The sequence below is a fragment of the Elephantulus edwardii genome, unplaced genomic scaffold (genome assembly GCF_000299155.1).
Source record: "Elephantulus edwardii isolate Elephantulus edwardi_28Jun2011 unplaced genomic scaffold, EleEdw1.0 scaffold00045, whole genome shotgun sequence".
NCBI classification, from domain to species: domain Eukaryota; kingdom Metazoa; phylum Chordata; class Mammalia; order Macroscelidea; family Macroscelididae; genus Elephantulus; species Elephantulus edwardii.
The window spans coordinates 16,541,143-16,559,094 of NW_006399795.1; the positions used below are offsets into that span (position 1 = coordinate 16,541,143).

General features: G+C 49.2%; 1 protein-coding gene across 1 annotated transcript in view; it reads left to right on the forward strand.

Moving 5' to 3' along the window:
- Window positions 1–16,523, forward strand: part of SSU72 (SSU72 RNA polymerase II CTD phosphatase homolog (S. cerevisiae)) — a 44,242-nt gene extending 27,719 nt beyond the window's left edge. Inside the window, exons 3-5 of the mRNA XM_006885838.1 lie at window positions 15,069–15,208; window positions 15,770–15,888; window positions 16,422–16,523. Of these exons, the coding sequence (XP_006885900.1) occupies window positions 15,069–15,208; window positions 15,770–15,888; window positions 16,422–16,523 (361 nt within the window). The remainder of the gene's footprint in view (window positions 1–15,068; window positions 15,209–15,769; window positions 15,889–16,421) is intronic.
- The last annotated feature ends 1,429 nt before the right edge of the window (window positions 16,524–17,952 follow it).

Sequence of the window (17,952 nt, forward strand, 5' to 3'; positions counted from 1 at the left end):
TCGTTCTCCAGATTTCTTGGCACAACTTGGTGACATATTTCAGTTAACAGATGCTACCCTGGACGTGTGTCATGTACTTTGGCAAATTGCTAGGAGGGGCTGTTCCTTGGAGAGGGTCATGATGTAGAGGGTTGATGAGGGAGAGGAAGACTCTCAACCACATGGATTGACAAGATGACTGCTGCAATGGGCTCTAATGTGTCAGGAATTACAAAGATGCCAAAGGATAGGACGGAGTTCAGATCTGTTGATATGGTCGCTGTGAGTTGTGCCTGACTGAATGTCACCTAACAACAACATGAGCAAATGAGATTTAAAACTATGTAAGTTTTAATGGCAGAGAAAAAGGCAATGCAGTATATAAGATAGTAGAAAAGACATGTTTGAAGCAATATATTTTTATTAGATGCCTTCTGATTGAATATGACTCATAGCAGCCTGAACAATAGCTGAAGCAGTCTTGTTCTGTGCCTTCATCATCTGACATTTGGGCCCATTGTTGCAGTCACTGGGTCGGTTCATCTCATTGAGGGTCTTACTCCCTTTTGCTGACCGTCCACCTTACCTAACATGTCTCTTTCCAGAGACTACCCTCTTCTGGCAACATGTCAGAGTATGTGATGAAGCTTCACTATCTTTGCATCTTTTTTTTTTTTATTTTTATTGTATTATTTTTACGTGTACCGTCAAATCAGATCTGACTGGTACAGGAGGAGATTGCCTCCTCCTTCTCCAGCAGAGCATCTGGTGGATTTGAACCACATACCTCTGGGATTGCAGTGCAGCATCTTGCCACTAGGCCACCAGAGCTCCCTCTAGCCTTACCTCTTAGAAGCACTGTAGTTACACCTTCTCCAAGACATGGTTGTTCTGTTGGCAGTCCATGGGATATATTCCATACTTTCTTAACACTGCTCCTCAGAAACATCAATTTTTCTTCTGTCATCCTTCATTGACCATTTCTCGTAACCTAGCATGTGATTGAAAAGATCATAGCTTGAATCAGGCACACCTTGATCTTAAAACTGACATCCTTACTCAGTACTTTGGAGAGATCTGTGACAGCTTACTTTCCTATAGCAGTATATGTTTTGCTTTCTTAACTGCTGGTCCCAGCGATATTGATTGCGGACCCAAATAAGATGAAGTCGTTGACAGTTACTGTGTTTTCTCCATCTATCATGATGTTGCCTATCAGCCCATTGGTGAAGATTTTTGTTGTTTTGATGTTGAGATGTACTCCATATGAAAGGCTGTAGCTTCATCTTTCAAGTCCTCTTCACTTTGTCTCAACAAGGTTGTGTCCTCTACATCATGTAGGTTATTAATGCATCTTCTTCCAGTCCTCATGCTGCATTCTTCATAGAGGCCAATGATCTCAGTGTAGAGACTGTATAGACATCCAGAAAGGATACAACCTTGATATAAACCTTTCCTGATTTTAAACCATAAAATGTTCCCTTGTTCTGGTTAAACAACTGCTTCTTGGTCTGGGTGTAGGTTTCATATGAGCACAATTAAGTGTCCATAATTTGTTATGATCTACAATCAAATGCCTTTGTATAGTCAGTTACAAAACACATTTTTCTAATATACTCTGCTTTCATTAAAGATCCGTATGATTTCAGCAGTGATTTTCCTGTTTCCATGGCTTCTTCTGAATCCAGCTTTATTTTTGGCAGTCTCGGTGAAATGTACTGTTCTAGCGGTTTAGGATCATCTTCTACAAGATTTTTTTTTTCCTTAGTTGGGATGCAAAACTTTATATACATTGTGTTTCGTTCGTGTACATTTTCTTTTTTGGAGTCATTCAAATAATTGTCTTGTATAATTCATTACTGTCAGTCCATGCCTTTTATCACCCCTTCTCATCCAGTCTCCATTGTTACTATGTACCATTATTGATCCAGTCTCCATTGTTACTATGTACCATTATTGAGATGGAACCAATTCAGAGCTGACCCACCAGTGGCTTTTCGGATGCAGTAAATTGCACAGGATTGCCTATTTTTCTTGAGCAGCTGGTTTGAACCACGTGATTTTGCATTGGCATTGGAACTCCTTATTAACATCACCACTTCCCTAGTCCACTGATTTCTATGGTCCTAGTCGCGTCCCCCCTTCCACAAGATTTTACATGAATGTGGTATTTTCAATAATTTCTGTACTTTCGGATCACTTTTGGAGTGGGAACATATACAGATCTCTTCTAGTCATTTTTCCAGGACTTCACATTTATTGATGTAGGCTTGTGCGCAAGTCCACAGCCACATCTTTTTCTTGAAATACCTCAATTAGTATTCCATTAATTAGTATTAGTTCTTTTGCCTTGTATTTTTCAAGGCCTTCAGTAAAGCTTCAACCTTTTATTTCAGTACCATTGGTCCCCGTCCGCCCCCCCCCCCCGGTTTTACATCTAATACGATTTTATTAACAGGGCAGGATCTGGAGTTCTCCTAGCAGCAGCTTGGCTCTTTGGCTTCAGACACTCGAACTTCTAGCCCTTGGAACGGATATGAGGTTTGGTGTGCCTGCGCAGGGTGCCTGGTGCCTTGCCAGAATGCCTGAACACCTCTCGGCCCTTGTTCAGGTCCACAGCTAGCTGGTCAAAGGTGAGGATCTTGTTCTCAGCCTTGAAAATACGGTTCCACGCCCAGCTGTTCACACACAAAGCACAAACATGTAGCTTGGGCACCTCCTCAACCCCCACATCATCCATTATGGTCCCAACTACCACAGCTGTCTTGATTTCCTGGCCAGGAGGCTCCATGTTCTGGATCTTCAGAAAAAGGGATGGGAGGCCGTTTGATGTGACTCACGAACAGCCATTTCAGCACAACCTGATTGAAGATGGAGTTGGTTCATCTGGTTAGGAACCTATAGACTTGACCAACAACCAGAGATCGATGTCCTGGCCCTTGGGCTCCTTGCAGCCCTTGCTGTGGCAGATGTCACCTCTCATGGTTGATTGCACGTCCTGCTCAGCCAGGTCTGGAAAAACCACTGCTGCATGATCATGTGCTACTTCCTAAAATGCTTCCAAGTCAACCAGTTCCTTTTTAAATGCAGTGACTTTATTCCTTCTATTCTCTCTTTTTTTAAAAAAAAAATGTGTGTACCATCAAATCTGATCTGACTGGTACAGGAGGCGATTGTTCCTCCTTCTTCAGCAGAGCATCTGGTGGATTTGAACCGCGTACCTCTGGGATTGCAGTGCAGCTTCTTGCCACTAGGCCACCAGAGCTCACCATCCTTCTATTCCTTTTTTTTTTTAATTATTTTTGTGTGCGTGTACCGTCAAATCAGATCTGACCGGTACAGGAGGAGATTGTCCCTCCTTCCCCGGCAGAGCGTCTGGTGGATTTGAACCGTGCACCTTTGGGATTGTAGTTGCAGTTCCTTGCCACTAGGCCACCGGAGCTCCCCTACCTTCTATTCTTTTTTGATTGATTGTGCTCCAGTAAAGATTTTGTCCACAGAATCCTTCAACATTCCAACTTAAGACTTGAATTTGGGTTTTTCCCCCCTCAATTCTTTAAGCTTGAGAAATTTTAAGTTTGTTCTCTTTTGACTTTTCTAACTCCAGCTCTTGCACATTTCCTTACATTCTTTGTCTTCTTAAGCAGCCCTTTGAAAACTGGTTCAACTAGCATTTCTTCCTTACCTTCTTTTGCAACTTTCAGAGTGTCTTCTGACATCCCTTTTGCCTTTTTCTCCTACCTATCTTTGAAATTAGCTTTTTGCTTGCGTCACAGGTAAGATGTTTGGAACCTCACAGTGGATATTGCTTTGTGACTAATCCATCTTTCTAGACACCACCCCCCTATATGCTTTTCGATTTGAGTCAGTGCCCTACCTGGGCTTGTGGTCTCACCCAGCTTGTTTCACACTCACTTCTCTTGTGCCTGCATAGTGCAGATGGGAAATACTGACCCACTTTGGCTTAATACTTTAGGGTTTTAGAAAATCATTTATGCTCAGACCAGAATAATATTATAGATGATGTTTACTTCTTCATTTCCTCTGGCCCCATGACTGAAGTTAGAGGCATCAGAGGCTGGTGGTGCTGCCCTGATGGCTAGCTAATGGGCCAGACTCTAGGATGGTGCAGGCCCAGGCCACAGCCCATTCTCCATCCCAGCCTGAGGGGGTGTGGCTCAGGCCCAAGTCAGCTGAATCCCCACACAGGGCTGCTCCACTGTGGGAGAATATGACAACTGGCATTTCCCTAAAATCCTCCAATCCCCAGGCCAAGTGTAGCACAGGTGCTTGGCTCTAGCTCTTGTAAAAACAGCTCCTTGCAAAACACGTATCTTTCTTCCTATGCTGACCTTGAAGTTCTTGTTCAGAAGTGCCTGAACATAAAGGTTCAAGGACCTAAACCTCTTTCACGTTCTCTTGTGAGTGTTCAAAGGACTTTTCTAAGTGCCATTACCTCCGCAAGGCTGCATGTGTACACGCATATGTATCCTTTCATTCCTAGACTAGAAGCCGTCTCAGGTGGGATTTCTGAGACAGTAAGCCCTTATCAGTAAGGCTTCAGCGAGGTCCTCAACCATTAAATCCCACAAAGGGATCCTGAGGCCACTACTCGTTGGGGTGAGTTTCTCCAGCAACCTGTACTTCCAGAGTGCTGGCCTCTGCTTACTCAGCTCAGGCTGAAGCAGGTTGACGAGAGCACTGCAGCAAGGCCAAGTCCCCTGGTTTGCTTAGTTTACTACACTGCAGTGCTACACTACTAGCCCATGGGAGGGACCTCTCTGAGTGCCCTGACTGCACCCAGCAGGCCGGCTACCTGACAACTCTCCTTTTTTCCCCGCCTTTCTGTGTGCTGTTGAATCAGATCTGACTGGCACCGGAGGCACTTGGCCCACCTCCAGTGGATCATCTGGTGGGTTCAAACCATGCACCTTTGGGATTGTAGTGCAGCTTCTTGCCACTAGGCCACCAACGGCTCATCTTGATGCTGTTTTTGCTTAGCAGTGGATACACGATGGACTGACCACACTCCTCCCCACCCTTTGGGGCTTGTGCATTTGTCAGGCTGGGTGCTGCTTTCTTGTGCCTCAGGTCTGGACCCCAAGGAGTTTCCTAGGTGTCCTCAGTCACTGGAGAGCAAGTGAGGTGGCAGCTGTCTGCCTGTGGGGTTCAGATGGCAGTGGGGTTATCTCCTTGGAGACCCCCTTGTTCTCTATGTGATCCCCTTAGTAAAGGCTGGTTGTGCTGTGGGTGGTTTAAGTTGGGGCTTGCTGTGAGACTGAACTGATGCTAGGGAAGAGGCTGCCCAACCTGGTAATTGAATGTTCTGGAAGCACCCAGAGTGGGGTGTGCCCTGAACAGCTAGTGTAGGGTCCTGTGAAGGAGTGGGTTGATGTGCCAGGGAGCGTGGGCCCTCCTGGGAAGGGACATACCTGCTGGCCATTGGGCAGAGAACATTGACCATTTGCGTCAGAAAAGTTTGGGGAGCAGAGATGGGTTAGACTGGAAGCTGAGGCCACATTGTGTCACGGTGATATGAGCTTGGAAGGGTTCTGAAGGGTGAGGCCAAGGACCCCAGCTGGAGCTGCTATTCAGTGGACAGTGTCATCTGACATGGGCTGTGGACATGATCCTGTGCCTAATGCACTAGGCTGTGGCTCCTATACTCTCTCAGCCCTGTGCTGGCTCACTGTTCCCACCTACTGTGCAGGTGCCCCCCCCCCAAAGGCACCTGTGTACAGCCTGAGGGTTTTCAGGTGGGGAGTCCTTTCCAGAACCTCACATTCCTCTCTGGTCTGGCCCTGAGCTTTTGCTGTATGCTGAGATGGAAGCACGTGGCATCTTATTCATCATGTCTGTCCATGCTGCCTCCAGGCTGCTGTCTTCAGGTTTATGGGTGGTCTTGGGGTTGTCGCAGGGTGAGTCATGGCTGCACCCTCCTTTCTATAGTAAGTCCTCACGGGTGTCTCATGCATGCTGAGAACCTAGGGAAGGGCCAAGTAAGGCTGAGCCAGGGTCCCCCTACCCTTGTGGGCCGCTGCAAGGTTATGTGGGGGTTATATGGAGGCCTGTGATGTGGGGCACTGGCCTGCACCCCAGTATCCCTGAGCCCGTTTAATCCTGAGTTGAGCCTTTGCTGATTCCATAGCACCCTATGGAAACATTCCAGGCTTTTGAATAGCCCAGAATAAATAAAACAGGGATGATGAAAGTCTGTAGTTTAAATCGTAATCGCATCTTGCTTTAAGTCATCCTTTGTGTGCAGCCTCAGTTGTGACCCTGAGAATTTATCCCGCAGACAGTGAGAACTCAGGGCAGCTGACCACCAGTGACAAGTTACTTTATGAAGAAACTAATCCATCTCTGTCCTTTCCACTGCCACACCTTCATTCTGCAACTTGATTCTTTTGATGTTGAGTCTCTCACTCAAATTTTTTTTCTTTACTTGGTGGTATTTGCAACCAAGGTGCTCCCTTAGAGGAAATGATGAAACTTCATCTCACATACTTTGGGCATGTGGTTTATAAAGGCCAGTTCTTGGAAAAGGACATCATGCTTGGAAGGGTGGAGGGTCAGCAAAAGTGAAAGAGTCTCCACAAGATGGATTGACACAGTGCTGGAACAGTAAACTCGAGTATAGCAGGGCTGGTGAGGATGGTGCAGGACAAGGCAGCGTTCAGGTCTGCTGTTTTATAGGTCCTTATCAGTCATGGTCTACTCGACAGCACCTAAAAACAGTCCAGAGAACTCTTGATAGCAGAGTGGTTAAGAACCAGCTGTTAACCAGAGGGTTGGTTTAAAATTGCCAGCTGTCCACGTTAGAGAAGGCATTCAGCTTCTATTCAGCTTACAGCCTTGAAAACCTTATGGATGAATGGTTGGAATCAGCTGAAAGGCAGTGGGGTGTGGTTATTTTTTTGCTTTTTTGTTGTTGGGGTTTAAGGATAGTAACTAGAGTATACTATGTTGATTTCCTTCAAAAGGCCTGAAGCCCCTCTACAACTATCAGCATTTATCAAAGTTCATAGAATTTCTGGAGGCATGTTTAGGAAGTGGATGCCACTCCTGCTTCCAAGGAATCTGCTGTAGAAGACTTAAAAAAATAGAAAAGCATGAACTTGTTGTCGAGTCATAACCAACTCCTTGCTGACCCTCCAGCAGATTGCCTAGGCTGTGAATAGCACAGGGTGAGATTGTCCATCCAGTTCCCACAGAGCTGCTATTGGATTTGAACCACCACAAGGGCCCCGTCTTTGGATTAGTAGCTCAGTGCCCTATGGACAGGCTGGCCTCTGCTGCTCAAACCAGCCACTGGAAAGGAGCATGGCTGTTCCCTGGCGTGGGGTTACCAGGAGTCAGAGGTTATGGACACTGCTCCTCATGGTGTCTCACCACCCCAACATTTCCCGTGCCCCCCAACTGCAGCCTCTTTCAAATGAGTACCCGTCTCCTCATTTTATTACAGACGGTTCCATTTCTTTGTAAAAGAATGCATTTTTATTTTTACGAAACAACTCCATTCAGGGAGACTCCGCTCCAGTGACATCATATACACAGGGGTAAAGAGACTGCTCTTTGTAAGTCATCTTGGTGTAAAAACCCCCTCCTTTTTCTATAAACTAAATGGAACAGAGAAGAGGCAGTCCTTTTTATCCCTTAGCCCAAAGTTTCTTGAAAGAGATGACCCACATGTCGAGCACTAATGCTAGCAGCAGCGCTGCCAGTGACCCGGGAGTTGCCCCCCAGTGTGCATATGAATCAATTGAGAGCCGCCTGGCCCACCCCCACCCCGGCTTCCTGCTTCTCGGTAAGCCCCAACAGGCCTGCATCCGCACCATGCACCGCTCGGTGACTGGGTCACTGCTGTGTTTTCCTGGGTCAGCTGTGAGTTCCCACCTAACGCTCCTTGTACCTCCATATCCAGACGTGCCCTCAGCAGGAACCCTGTTTTATTCCTACTGTAATGTTCTTTATGTTTGGTCTGTTTTTAAACCATTTCTGTGGAAATGATTTTGTGTTGCAGATGAAGCCACAATTTTACTTTATCTCAGTAAAGAAAGGTAACATTTTATTGAAATAGTTCAAGCTAGCACTTAGTTTACTTTTTTTGTTCGTTTGCTTTGCAGTTACAGTTTATGATCATGGTGCCAATCCCAAACAGCCAGCAGGAGGCAGTATGTCTGTTTCAAACAAAACAAGGACTAATCTTTTCCCCACTGTATTTTACTTTCTAGCCACTTGATTTTGTTTAAAATTTGAGATTTTTCCCTCCCTGAGCCGTAGCCATTTTTCTCTTAAATATAAATAGCTGTAGTGATTAATTCCTGCTCAGCTTTTCCCTATTTAGATGATAATCTCTTGGTATGCTTTGATCATAGTATGTTTATGAAAACCATATTATTTAAAAAACGAAAAATCTATATTATCTGTTTGCTTCAGTTTAGTCCTAAAGCAAACATAAAGTAAATTGATCAACAACAGAAATTTCTTCCTTGCTTAGAACGTATGTTCTGACATTGGGGTTCCTTCTGGCAGTGGACCCTTGAGCTTGTGAAGCCCTAGAGCATCCTGAGGCCCCCACCCCACCCTGCAGAGTTGGGTACTATAATAATGTGTGACATACAGACATGGTGTGCATATACAGTGTATGCATGGTGCTGCATTTACAGTGTATATACAATGTGTTAGCACATTCAGCTGTGAACAGTATTCATTGTATGTAAGGTAGACACACAGGCAGCATTTTTTGCCCACACTTGCCTGTTCTTTTTTTTTTTTTTTAGAATATGAATTGACATTTATTAACAGGGTACTCCTTGGAGGCAGAGCGGATGAAGCTTCGTGGCATGTTGTTGTTGTGGGTGTGTCATACTTGCCTGTTCTAATCAGACTGTGGAGCTGAGCCTTGTGGGTTCAGGGGCTCTGTCTGGAAGCAGATCTGTCTTTAGAAGTCCTGGCCTGTGGATGCTGGTCAGGACCTCCCCTCTCCAGGAGCCATCATCTGACCACAGTTTTGCCTAAGACACCCATAGCAGACAGCGTACCAGGTCCCTACCAGCACCGTATTCCTGTTTGTCAGATCCAGTAGGGCTGGATGATTCTGCCCACAGGCTGCATTCTCTTTCTATCCCAGTTGAGACAGTGTTCACCTCAGAGGACTGTGTTGAGCATGATTCTCACTGGTGACTTCTTGACTGGTGGTCAGAGTTCCTGTGCAAGGACATTTGCACCCAGCTTCCCTCAGAGCCCCTGCTGCGATTTGGACATCGGCCATGGCAGGGTGAATGACGACAGTCTCCAAACCGGGCAACAGCGCTTTCCAGAGGCATCACACGGGACCCACTTTGCCAAACACCAGGTTAGACCAGACTCCACCTTGACTTAAATCAAGGAAGTTCTTAACTAGGATGAAGTGAGAGCTTCTGCTTTGTGAAGCAGCCCCTGAAATGAACTCCAGGAACTAGAAGTTCTTTTTGAGTTGTCAGCCTTTCTCATTATCCACAGCTGTTTGGGGAAGTGTAGACATGGCCCCAGCTTGAGAACAAGCTCTGGCTCCAGTGGGTTAAGAGAAGAGCTATTTGTCCTTCCTAGTTCTTTTCAATGACTTCAGTGTAATTAAAGCAACTTTGCTCTTTTTAAAGACCTGTCACTAGATAGAACCAGCCTTGTTTGCTTCTCCTTATCTTTGCCATTGCGGGGTCTCCTCCCCTGCCTGGCCTGTGTCCCTCAGGTGGACAGGATGAGCTGATGGGGCCCTCTGTAGTGTTCTCCAAGACTCAGGATAGGTGGTGGGATGGAGTTGGCACTCCAGATGCAGTCCTCAGGGAAATGTGCTTGACGTGTAGTTTTTAATAGAAAATAATACTTGTTCCTGAAAAATGAGATAAAACCATTTACACTGTCGTGCATCCTCAGTTTTTTAATTAGCTTTGCGGCTGACTGTCCCAGTGACACTGTTGTGCCTTTCCACATTTTTGTTTCTGTAGGATCAGCGTGAGCTCTGTTCTGTTTGAGGGTGACCAGGTAACCATTTAACTCACCGAATTCCCATCAAAGGACCCCACTGAACCAGCCCAACCTAACTCCTCATACCGGGAGGTGTCTCTGAGCCCTGGACATGCAAGTGCCTGAGGGACCCCCTCAAAATACAGGGCCCCAAAAGATAACCCAGCAGCATTTAGGGGGCCCCTCACAGCATGTTAGAGCCCTTCTAGCATGCAGGCACATAGCCCCTGCCCTCCAGCACTTGCAGACCCCATAACATTCTCCCAAGTGATCCCCAGTGCTATGAGTCATGGAGGCCTTTTGATATTTAAAATAAGAATGTTGGTGTTGGCCTTTAAACCATGTCAATATTGGCCCAGCAGGTTAGGAATGGAAGTTGGGGCTACTCCTGCCTGTGTACCATCCCACAGGCCTGAGGCTGGGTGGAGGGTGAAGTTGCCTCACAGATACCTGGGGCCCAGAGCACAGCCCTGTCACCCTGGTATATCCCCCAGGTGGTGCCTGATGTGGACATAGACCTGTAACGTGGAGAGAACAATAAAGGCAGTGGTGTCCCTATGTTCCAGGAAGGAGTAACTGCGCCCTGAGAGGTGACTGTGGGGAGAACACAGCCTGTGTCCAGGAGCAGCATCCAGAGGAGGCACTGGCAGGGCCACCTGTCCTTTCCTGGCTTAGTCATGGTGCCCTGTTAGGCATCATGAGGCAGGAGGGGGTTTGAGGCCAGTCGTGGCCCCTTCATAGTGGGTAACCTCTAATTAGGCGGGTCATTGGTCTCATCTTGGCACTTGTGCCTTGAGGGGGAAGACTGAGCAGAGCTGTGAGGGATGTGTCCTCTGATCTCTGCCTTGTAGGCAGTGCCCAGCCCTGTTGAGGGAGGAGTCCTGTGGCCTCTCTAGAGGTGCACTTGTCAGCACTGCTAGTGGCAGTGGAGCACACATGGGAACATGTCTGAGTGAGTGGAACTCTGAGGCTCCTCTCCACTTAACAATTCTTGCCTTATGTCTTGTAACTGGAAACTTGTAGTTAGAAGACTGGATGGATTATAGGAGTTTGAGAAGACGTTCAAACCTGGGGGCTGGTGGCTGCACCTCCGGGTTGGACCTGCCTTTGCCCAGCAGGAGTCATAGGCTGGAGACAGGCTGCATGCCAACAGCACCCGCAAACCAGCCATAGACAGCACACGACTAGACTGGCCGGATTCAGGCTGGTAGCGGTGCCACATTCAGTGCTGTGGAGCCAGCAAGCCCTGGCATTTATACATACCAAGCTGCTGGTGGTGTCCTCTCAGCCAGCATCAGATGAGTCCATTCCGAAGAGCCCTTCCTTGGCCTGACTGCCAGTCAGAGTAGTATCTAGTTGAACAAGACATTACTGAGGCACTGTAGTAAGTTTCAGTCTCCCAATTAATGGACTCTGAGGACCAGGTGCACCTGCAGGGTGGCCAGCAAGCCCTGCCTCGCAGCACAGTGTCATAGGTGAGGGCGAGTGACCAGAATGTGGTGCGTTCTGACTCTCACAGTTGCTAGGAGAGGAACTCTGAGCCTCCTGTGGGCACAGGGGAGCTCCGGGCTTCCCTGGGCCCCTCCCTAGCACTGGCCCAGTGAGGGCCTTGGTGGACTGACCCTTCAGAACCAGCATCCCTGCATTCTTCATGCCTTTTTGCAGGAGTTTTAATTAAACTCAGTACCCCCAAGTCAGTCTCCTGTGTGTCTGAAGCTCATCTTTTAGGGGTGTGCTTGTCCTTCCTTAGTGACCCAGGGTCCCTAGGAGAGGGGGGTGGTGTAGTTGGGTAGTGAGGGCCAAAAGAGGTCCCTGTCAGTATGCCCCATATAGAACCCCCAGAGGTGGGAAGGGTTAGCAGGACCCCCCGTCTTTATCAGCAGGTTAGGGGCACATTTCATTTCTTGGTGGCTCTATGGGTGAAGTGTTGGGGCAGAACTGTGCTCTTGATAAAACCACTGGATTACTGGCTTAGTCTAGCCTCCACCACCACTCAGTCTCCTCTTTGAGAGTTGCAGTGTTCCTGAGTGGTCTCCCACAGCCCTTCAGGCACCTGCCCTTGATCTTAAGACCAGCTGCAGCCCTTTTTCTCCAGCTCTTGCACCTGCAGCATGCCCTCATCTTCACCTGCAGACCCCACATTACTCAGGTGTTCCTATCTCCTTCCTTACGTCTAGGAGGGAGGGAAGGAGGAGTCCCCAGTGGACAGCTGGTCCACTCGGAAGGTGATCTTGTGTCTGGGAATTTCAAATCCTCACCCTGTCCCTGATGCAGTGAGAAGCAGCATAGGTACTGCCCTCTCCTGGGCACCTGCTGGGAGGACAAGGCCCATGTGCAGCATCCAGCAGTGCGTCCTCCCTGACTCTGGGCAGCCTGGCTGCTGCTCTCCTTAAGCGCATGGACCCTCACTCTTGGTTACAGCTCTGCTCAACCTGATCTTCTGCAGCAGGTTATTGTCAGCCCTGCTCTAGTGCAGTTGTCTTAGCTGCAGCCTGACAGTTCCTCTGGTGCCTCCACACCCGCCCTTCTGACCTGGTGTTCTTCATCCAGCTTGGACCTGAGGGCAGTTCACATGTGCCCTGGGTTTCAGATTCTGCACCCCAGAACAGGGTCCAGTGGGACTTTGAGTCCTGTTCCTCCTAGGTGCTCGGCCTACATCTTCCATCTTTAGGGGATTTTGTCAGAAAACAGTTCCAAAGGGCCATTCTTGCCTGTTACAGCAGTTGGGCTTTCTCTTTGATCTTGAAACTAGACTCCTTAATTACATGAATCTTAACTTTGTTCCAGTTACCTCATATACATAAATAACTAGAGCTTAAGGAGAGGAGCTGACATTTGAGGGGACTTGAAGCGTTTTCAGGCCTTGATGTGAAGCCAGTGCTGGCTAACTACCTGTGGGTCGCTGTCACTTTTCACACCCTCTCAGCCCTAGGTGTACCCCCCTCATCTAAACTCTCTGGGAAATGCCACAGCTCCCAGCCAGATCTCCCCTGGCAAGGTGAACCAAGGCACTGGTGACACTTGAGAGGTGGCTGTGGGACTGATGAAGATCCTTGATTACCCAGAATCCTGTTCTTCCTCTGCAGCTGGCATCAGGCCGTGGTGTAGAGTGTCCTTGAGTCCTTTCTGCTGGACTCCAGGTCTGAGCTCTGAAATCAGGCCAGGCCAGCATCATCACGCCACAACAGCACATGAGGCCTGGGACAGTTGTGTGTGGTGGCTGCTGGGCCAGATGTGATGGTTCGTTGTTCTTGCCTGAAAGGATGAGCCAAAAGCACCAAGCCGACTGATTGTCAGGTGTCATGTTTTTTGTTTTAATAGATTTTTGGGAGGAGGAACATTTTTTGGTTTACAGGAAAATTGTACAGAAAGCAGAGTCCCCATGTGCCTCCCTCGCCCCAGCACATCTTAGCTCTCTCAGTGCGGTTGTGAGATATGAAGAACCAACATCCGAATTTCTTTGTTGCGTACAAATTGAAATGAACCCATAGCTCATGCTCCATCGGGGTTTCAGAGCCTGTGAATCATACAGAAGGAGATGGTCCAGCCTCCCATGGAGCAGCTTGTGGATTCAAACCCTGTTCCTTCGGGTTGCAAACAAAGCACCTTAAGCACTAGCCTCCATAACTCCCTTTTTAAAACTGACTCAGGAAGCTCTAGTGGTAAGAAACTATGCTGCAGTCCTGAAGGGCACATGGTTCGAATCTACCACCTCTGGGAGAGGATGAAAACCTGCCGAAGGTTCAGCTGTGAGTCTGTTCTGACATGACTGTATACAACAACAGCAAATCCCAAAACCTGTGTTGGAGCTCAGTGGTGCACCGTCCCATTGGTTTTGACAAATACATCGTATGTCCACCATTCGTGTCCCACCCTAGAAAAGCCTGGGCCCACCACCATGGGCCTTCAAGTTCAAGCTCTGGCACTGGATGTTTACATTTATCCTTTTACACTTTTGTTGTGGACCATCGACTCAGAACCGACTCATATTTGACCCCTGGGTTTTCAGAGGCAGTTAATCACACAGAAGGAGATTGCCATCTTCCTGCAGAGTCGCTGAGTCCAAGTTCATGACTTCAGGATTGCAGCTCAGATTCTTACCATTAGGTTGCCAGAGCTCCCTTATTCTATAGTTTGGGGTTGTGGTGATCGTTTGTTTTTTGGGTGGTTTTTTGTTTTGTTTTTACTTAGGTTTATTCAAAAAGCTGTTTTTATGATTCGGGAAATCCTAACGTACAACTTGGTTGAAGGATATTCCATGTACCTCTCAGAATTCCTAGAGAAATGTGTGCGTTTCTAAGGCAGGCTCATGAGAATGATGTGCCTGCCATCCAGAATGAGCTGGCAGCCTCCATCAGACTTCAGGACTCCTGATGTGGGGACTTGATTTCTGAGGGTCCTTTCAGAGGAGGCAAATTCCTCCCTGGAAACCCCAAGTTTGGACATGACCCTTGGGATTTGATGAGCCCTGTGGCCCTGCCTTGAACTCTTCCAGTTCAGGGCTCCCTGACGTCAGGATCACCCCTCAGCCCAGAGCACACTGCCTTGGCCTTGTGTGTGGCCATCCTCCCCACCTCTGAGCAGGGCCTGGCCTGACCACCCACCCTGTAGGCAGGGAGCCCCTCGGGGGACACTTCTGCCTGCTTGATTTTACATCACTGATGGCCAGTTTGCAGGCCTTTCATTCAGGGGTTTTTGTTTCTCCTCTAACTTGGTTACACTTGGATCTGCTCTCATGGGGACTGGTGGTTTAGTCAGCTGTCAGTACAGGAAAGACAAGGACCCAGGAGAAACTCGAGCCAAGTCTCTGCTTCCTGCGATCCGAGGCTGTCAAGCTTGGCAGCACTGGTTGGGGGTGAATCTGGAGACTGACCCCTCCACAGAACCACCCCAATGCCTCTCTTGCCTTTCTGTCCCCACTCATGGACCAATCCCCTTGTCCAGTAAGTGTGTCAGGTGGGGTGGGGAGCCCTGGGCTGACCACAGTGAGAGAGGTGGGAGGACTGGGGTCAGTCATTGCTGAAGGCTCTCTTCATACATCAGATCCAAGCTTTCATCTAAAGATCCTTGACACTACTGCTCAGCTACACACAGAATGGAATCTTACACATGTTGGACAGGAATAAGAGAATCAAGCCTCGACCAGAGAGGTTCCAGAACTGCAAAGATCTGTTTGATCTGATCCTCACCTGTGAGGAGCGAGTCTACGACCAAGTTGTAGAAGGTAGGCAGGGGGTGCAGTGTCTACCACATGTCAAGGTCTCTGGAAGGGAATGTTCAGCAGGTACCAGGATTCAGGGAGCATCAGCAACTAATATGCTCCCAGGACCTCACACTCCCAGGATGCCTGCCAGGCCCTCGAGGGCTTCCAGAAGCAGCCTGGGGTCTCCTGTGGGCAGCAGAAGGGCCTTGTGGTCTCTACACAGCCACAGGCCAACCTTGCCACTGTTTTGAGGCTGTGGGTCGGATCTTTTGGAAGGCAGTAGCCTGGCCAGGCCAAGGCTGGTTCATCTGTTTGTGGTTGAGGCCCGAAGCCCTCCCTGATTTAGGACTGCCTGAAATGAGAGGCTGAGAATGAGACACCACTGAATATCCATCATTCTCCTTTAAGGCTCTCGCTGAGCCTAATGTTCCCCTGAGGTTTGGGGAGAGTCGGGTTCTCATTTGACATCTGGGTGCTGTGGTCCTAAAAGCCAGATTCCATACCTAGAGAAAACGACAAATGGGAGGGGGCTGCTTCTGAGCCTTCTGCCTCCCCCTCAACCTCTGGCCTCTGTCCCGTCAGATTTGAATTCCCGGGAACAGGAGACCTGTCAGCCAGTGCATGTCATCAATGTGGATATCCAGGACAACCACGAGGAGGCCACCCTGGGGGCCTTCCTCATCTGTGAGCTGTGCCAGTGTGTGAGTACCTACCTGTGTGCCCACACCCCTTCCCCCCTCCTTATGCTGCCGGTGAGGCCAAGCCTCCCAAGATGCAGGCCTATCCCTAAGGCAGTCCTGGCGCCCCTCTTCCCCTTACTCAAGCATGAGGGCTCAGAGGAGATTATCATAGCTGACCTTCAGGTCCTTCCAAACAATAAATGAGGGGGTTCCTAGAGTGAGCCACACTCTGACTCACGTCCAAGGTCCCCTCAGTCTCATGAAGTTAGATGGGGAGGCTGGCACTGGGTCTGCATTTGGCTGGCTGTCCCCTGGCTCACCTGTCCATGGGGTGGGCCAGTTCTTGCTGTGGCCTGATATGTGAGGCCCACCGCACCCTTGCCCTGGAGGCTCTGCCGGGACCTGTGCACCATCTTGCACTCCTCTTCCCTCCACTAGAGTAGGGCCCGGGACTCCCAGGACCCCCATCTGGGCATCAGGGTTGGTCTCCCAGGACCCCCATCTGGGCATCAGGGTTGGTGTGAGCGCTCAGTCACCAGCCCTGCCATCTGCAGATCCAGCACACGGAGGACATGGAGAACGAGATTGACGAGCTGCTACAGGAGTTCGAGGAGAAGAGTGGCCGGGCCTTCCTGCACACTGTCTGCTTCTACTGACTGGAGGCCCCAAAGCCAGGCCTTTCTGCACGGAGTCTGCTTCCACCAACTCGGGCTCCATGGACCCTCGCCACCTCAGCGCTCCCTTTGTGAATACTTCTTGATTTTGTTTTTACTTATAGGTATACTGCCACTGTGCAGTAGGATTACCAAATAAATTGTACATATTAAATGAGAAGATATACATAAATGCCATATTAAAAACAATCAAGTTTTTTCACTATCCCACTTTTACATAAGTAGGATGTTGATTATACAGATTTCCCCCTTAACCAAAAAAAAAAGAAGAAAAAGGGGAGAGGTTTTACAGCACTTCTCCTCGCCGTATGTGTCTGTAGTTGTGTGAGCCTTTATCCCTCACTGGCTGGACTGTATAAATACCCGAATAAAACGATGGACTGTATTCTCACAAAAACCCTGGAATTGTCAGGTGAATACACTGCCAGCTCGGCTCGTCTCTGTTGTCCCATATCCCAGGTCTACCTCTCTGGTTGGGTCCCCCAGGCTGCTCCTGAACAGGACACACCTTCCACAGAGCTAGGGTTATCTGAAAGCAGGGTACCAGTGATAGGAACCTTGCCTGAGTCTAGTGGTCTGGCCTGGAGCCCTTGTGGTTGAGAGAGGAATGAGGCATCGCATGAGCACAAACTATTTAGACCACTTTTCTCCTGAGGCTGGTTAGGGTCAGGGCCAAGCTTTTACTCGATGCTTCCAGCTGGAAGCTAACCTCTGTCGTCTAGACCCTCTCCCCAGGTTAGGATCGCTTGTCCTCCACGTCAGCAGGCCTCCAACTCAACCCTATGACGCTCCTGGTCTGTGGGGACTCCAAGAGAAGGACAGAGAAGAAGGGGGGGGGCCCATTGGGTTCCCAAGCCTGCAGTGGTCTCTCCAGTCTGTCTCACTGGATCTTGGAAAGAGGAAGACCCTCCCCCAGTATAGCAGCCCACTTCAAGCAGTTGCGGGAGACTTTGGGTGTTTGCTGGCCTCAGGCTGAACGGAGCCCTGTGACTATGGCCTTAGGGCTCTTCCCCCGAGGCACTTTTCTGGGCCATGCCAGAAACCCGCAGGTGGACCCTCATCTGCGGGGCGCCCCCTTCCTGAGGCTCCTCACAGTTTCTTTCCAGGATGACCTGGGCCCCCTCTGGCCGCCCAGCATTCCCGGGCACCTGACTAGGTGACCCAGGTTGGTCAGGTCAAATAGGGGCGGGATCTGGAGCTGCTGTCTCTGAGGAAGGGTCCTTGTCACCATCATGGGATAGGATTTGAAAGCGAAGATAGAGGAGAACCGGTTGCGCCGCGACTGTTTCCGTTCCAGTCCCGGGTCGGGCGCGGGCGCGTAGTCCTCCCGGGAGGCGGCGGGAGGCGGGAAGAGGGAGGAGGGAGGGGGCCGGAGCCGGGAGCCGAGCGCAGGGAGGACCGGAGGGCGGAG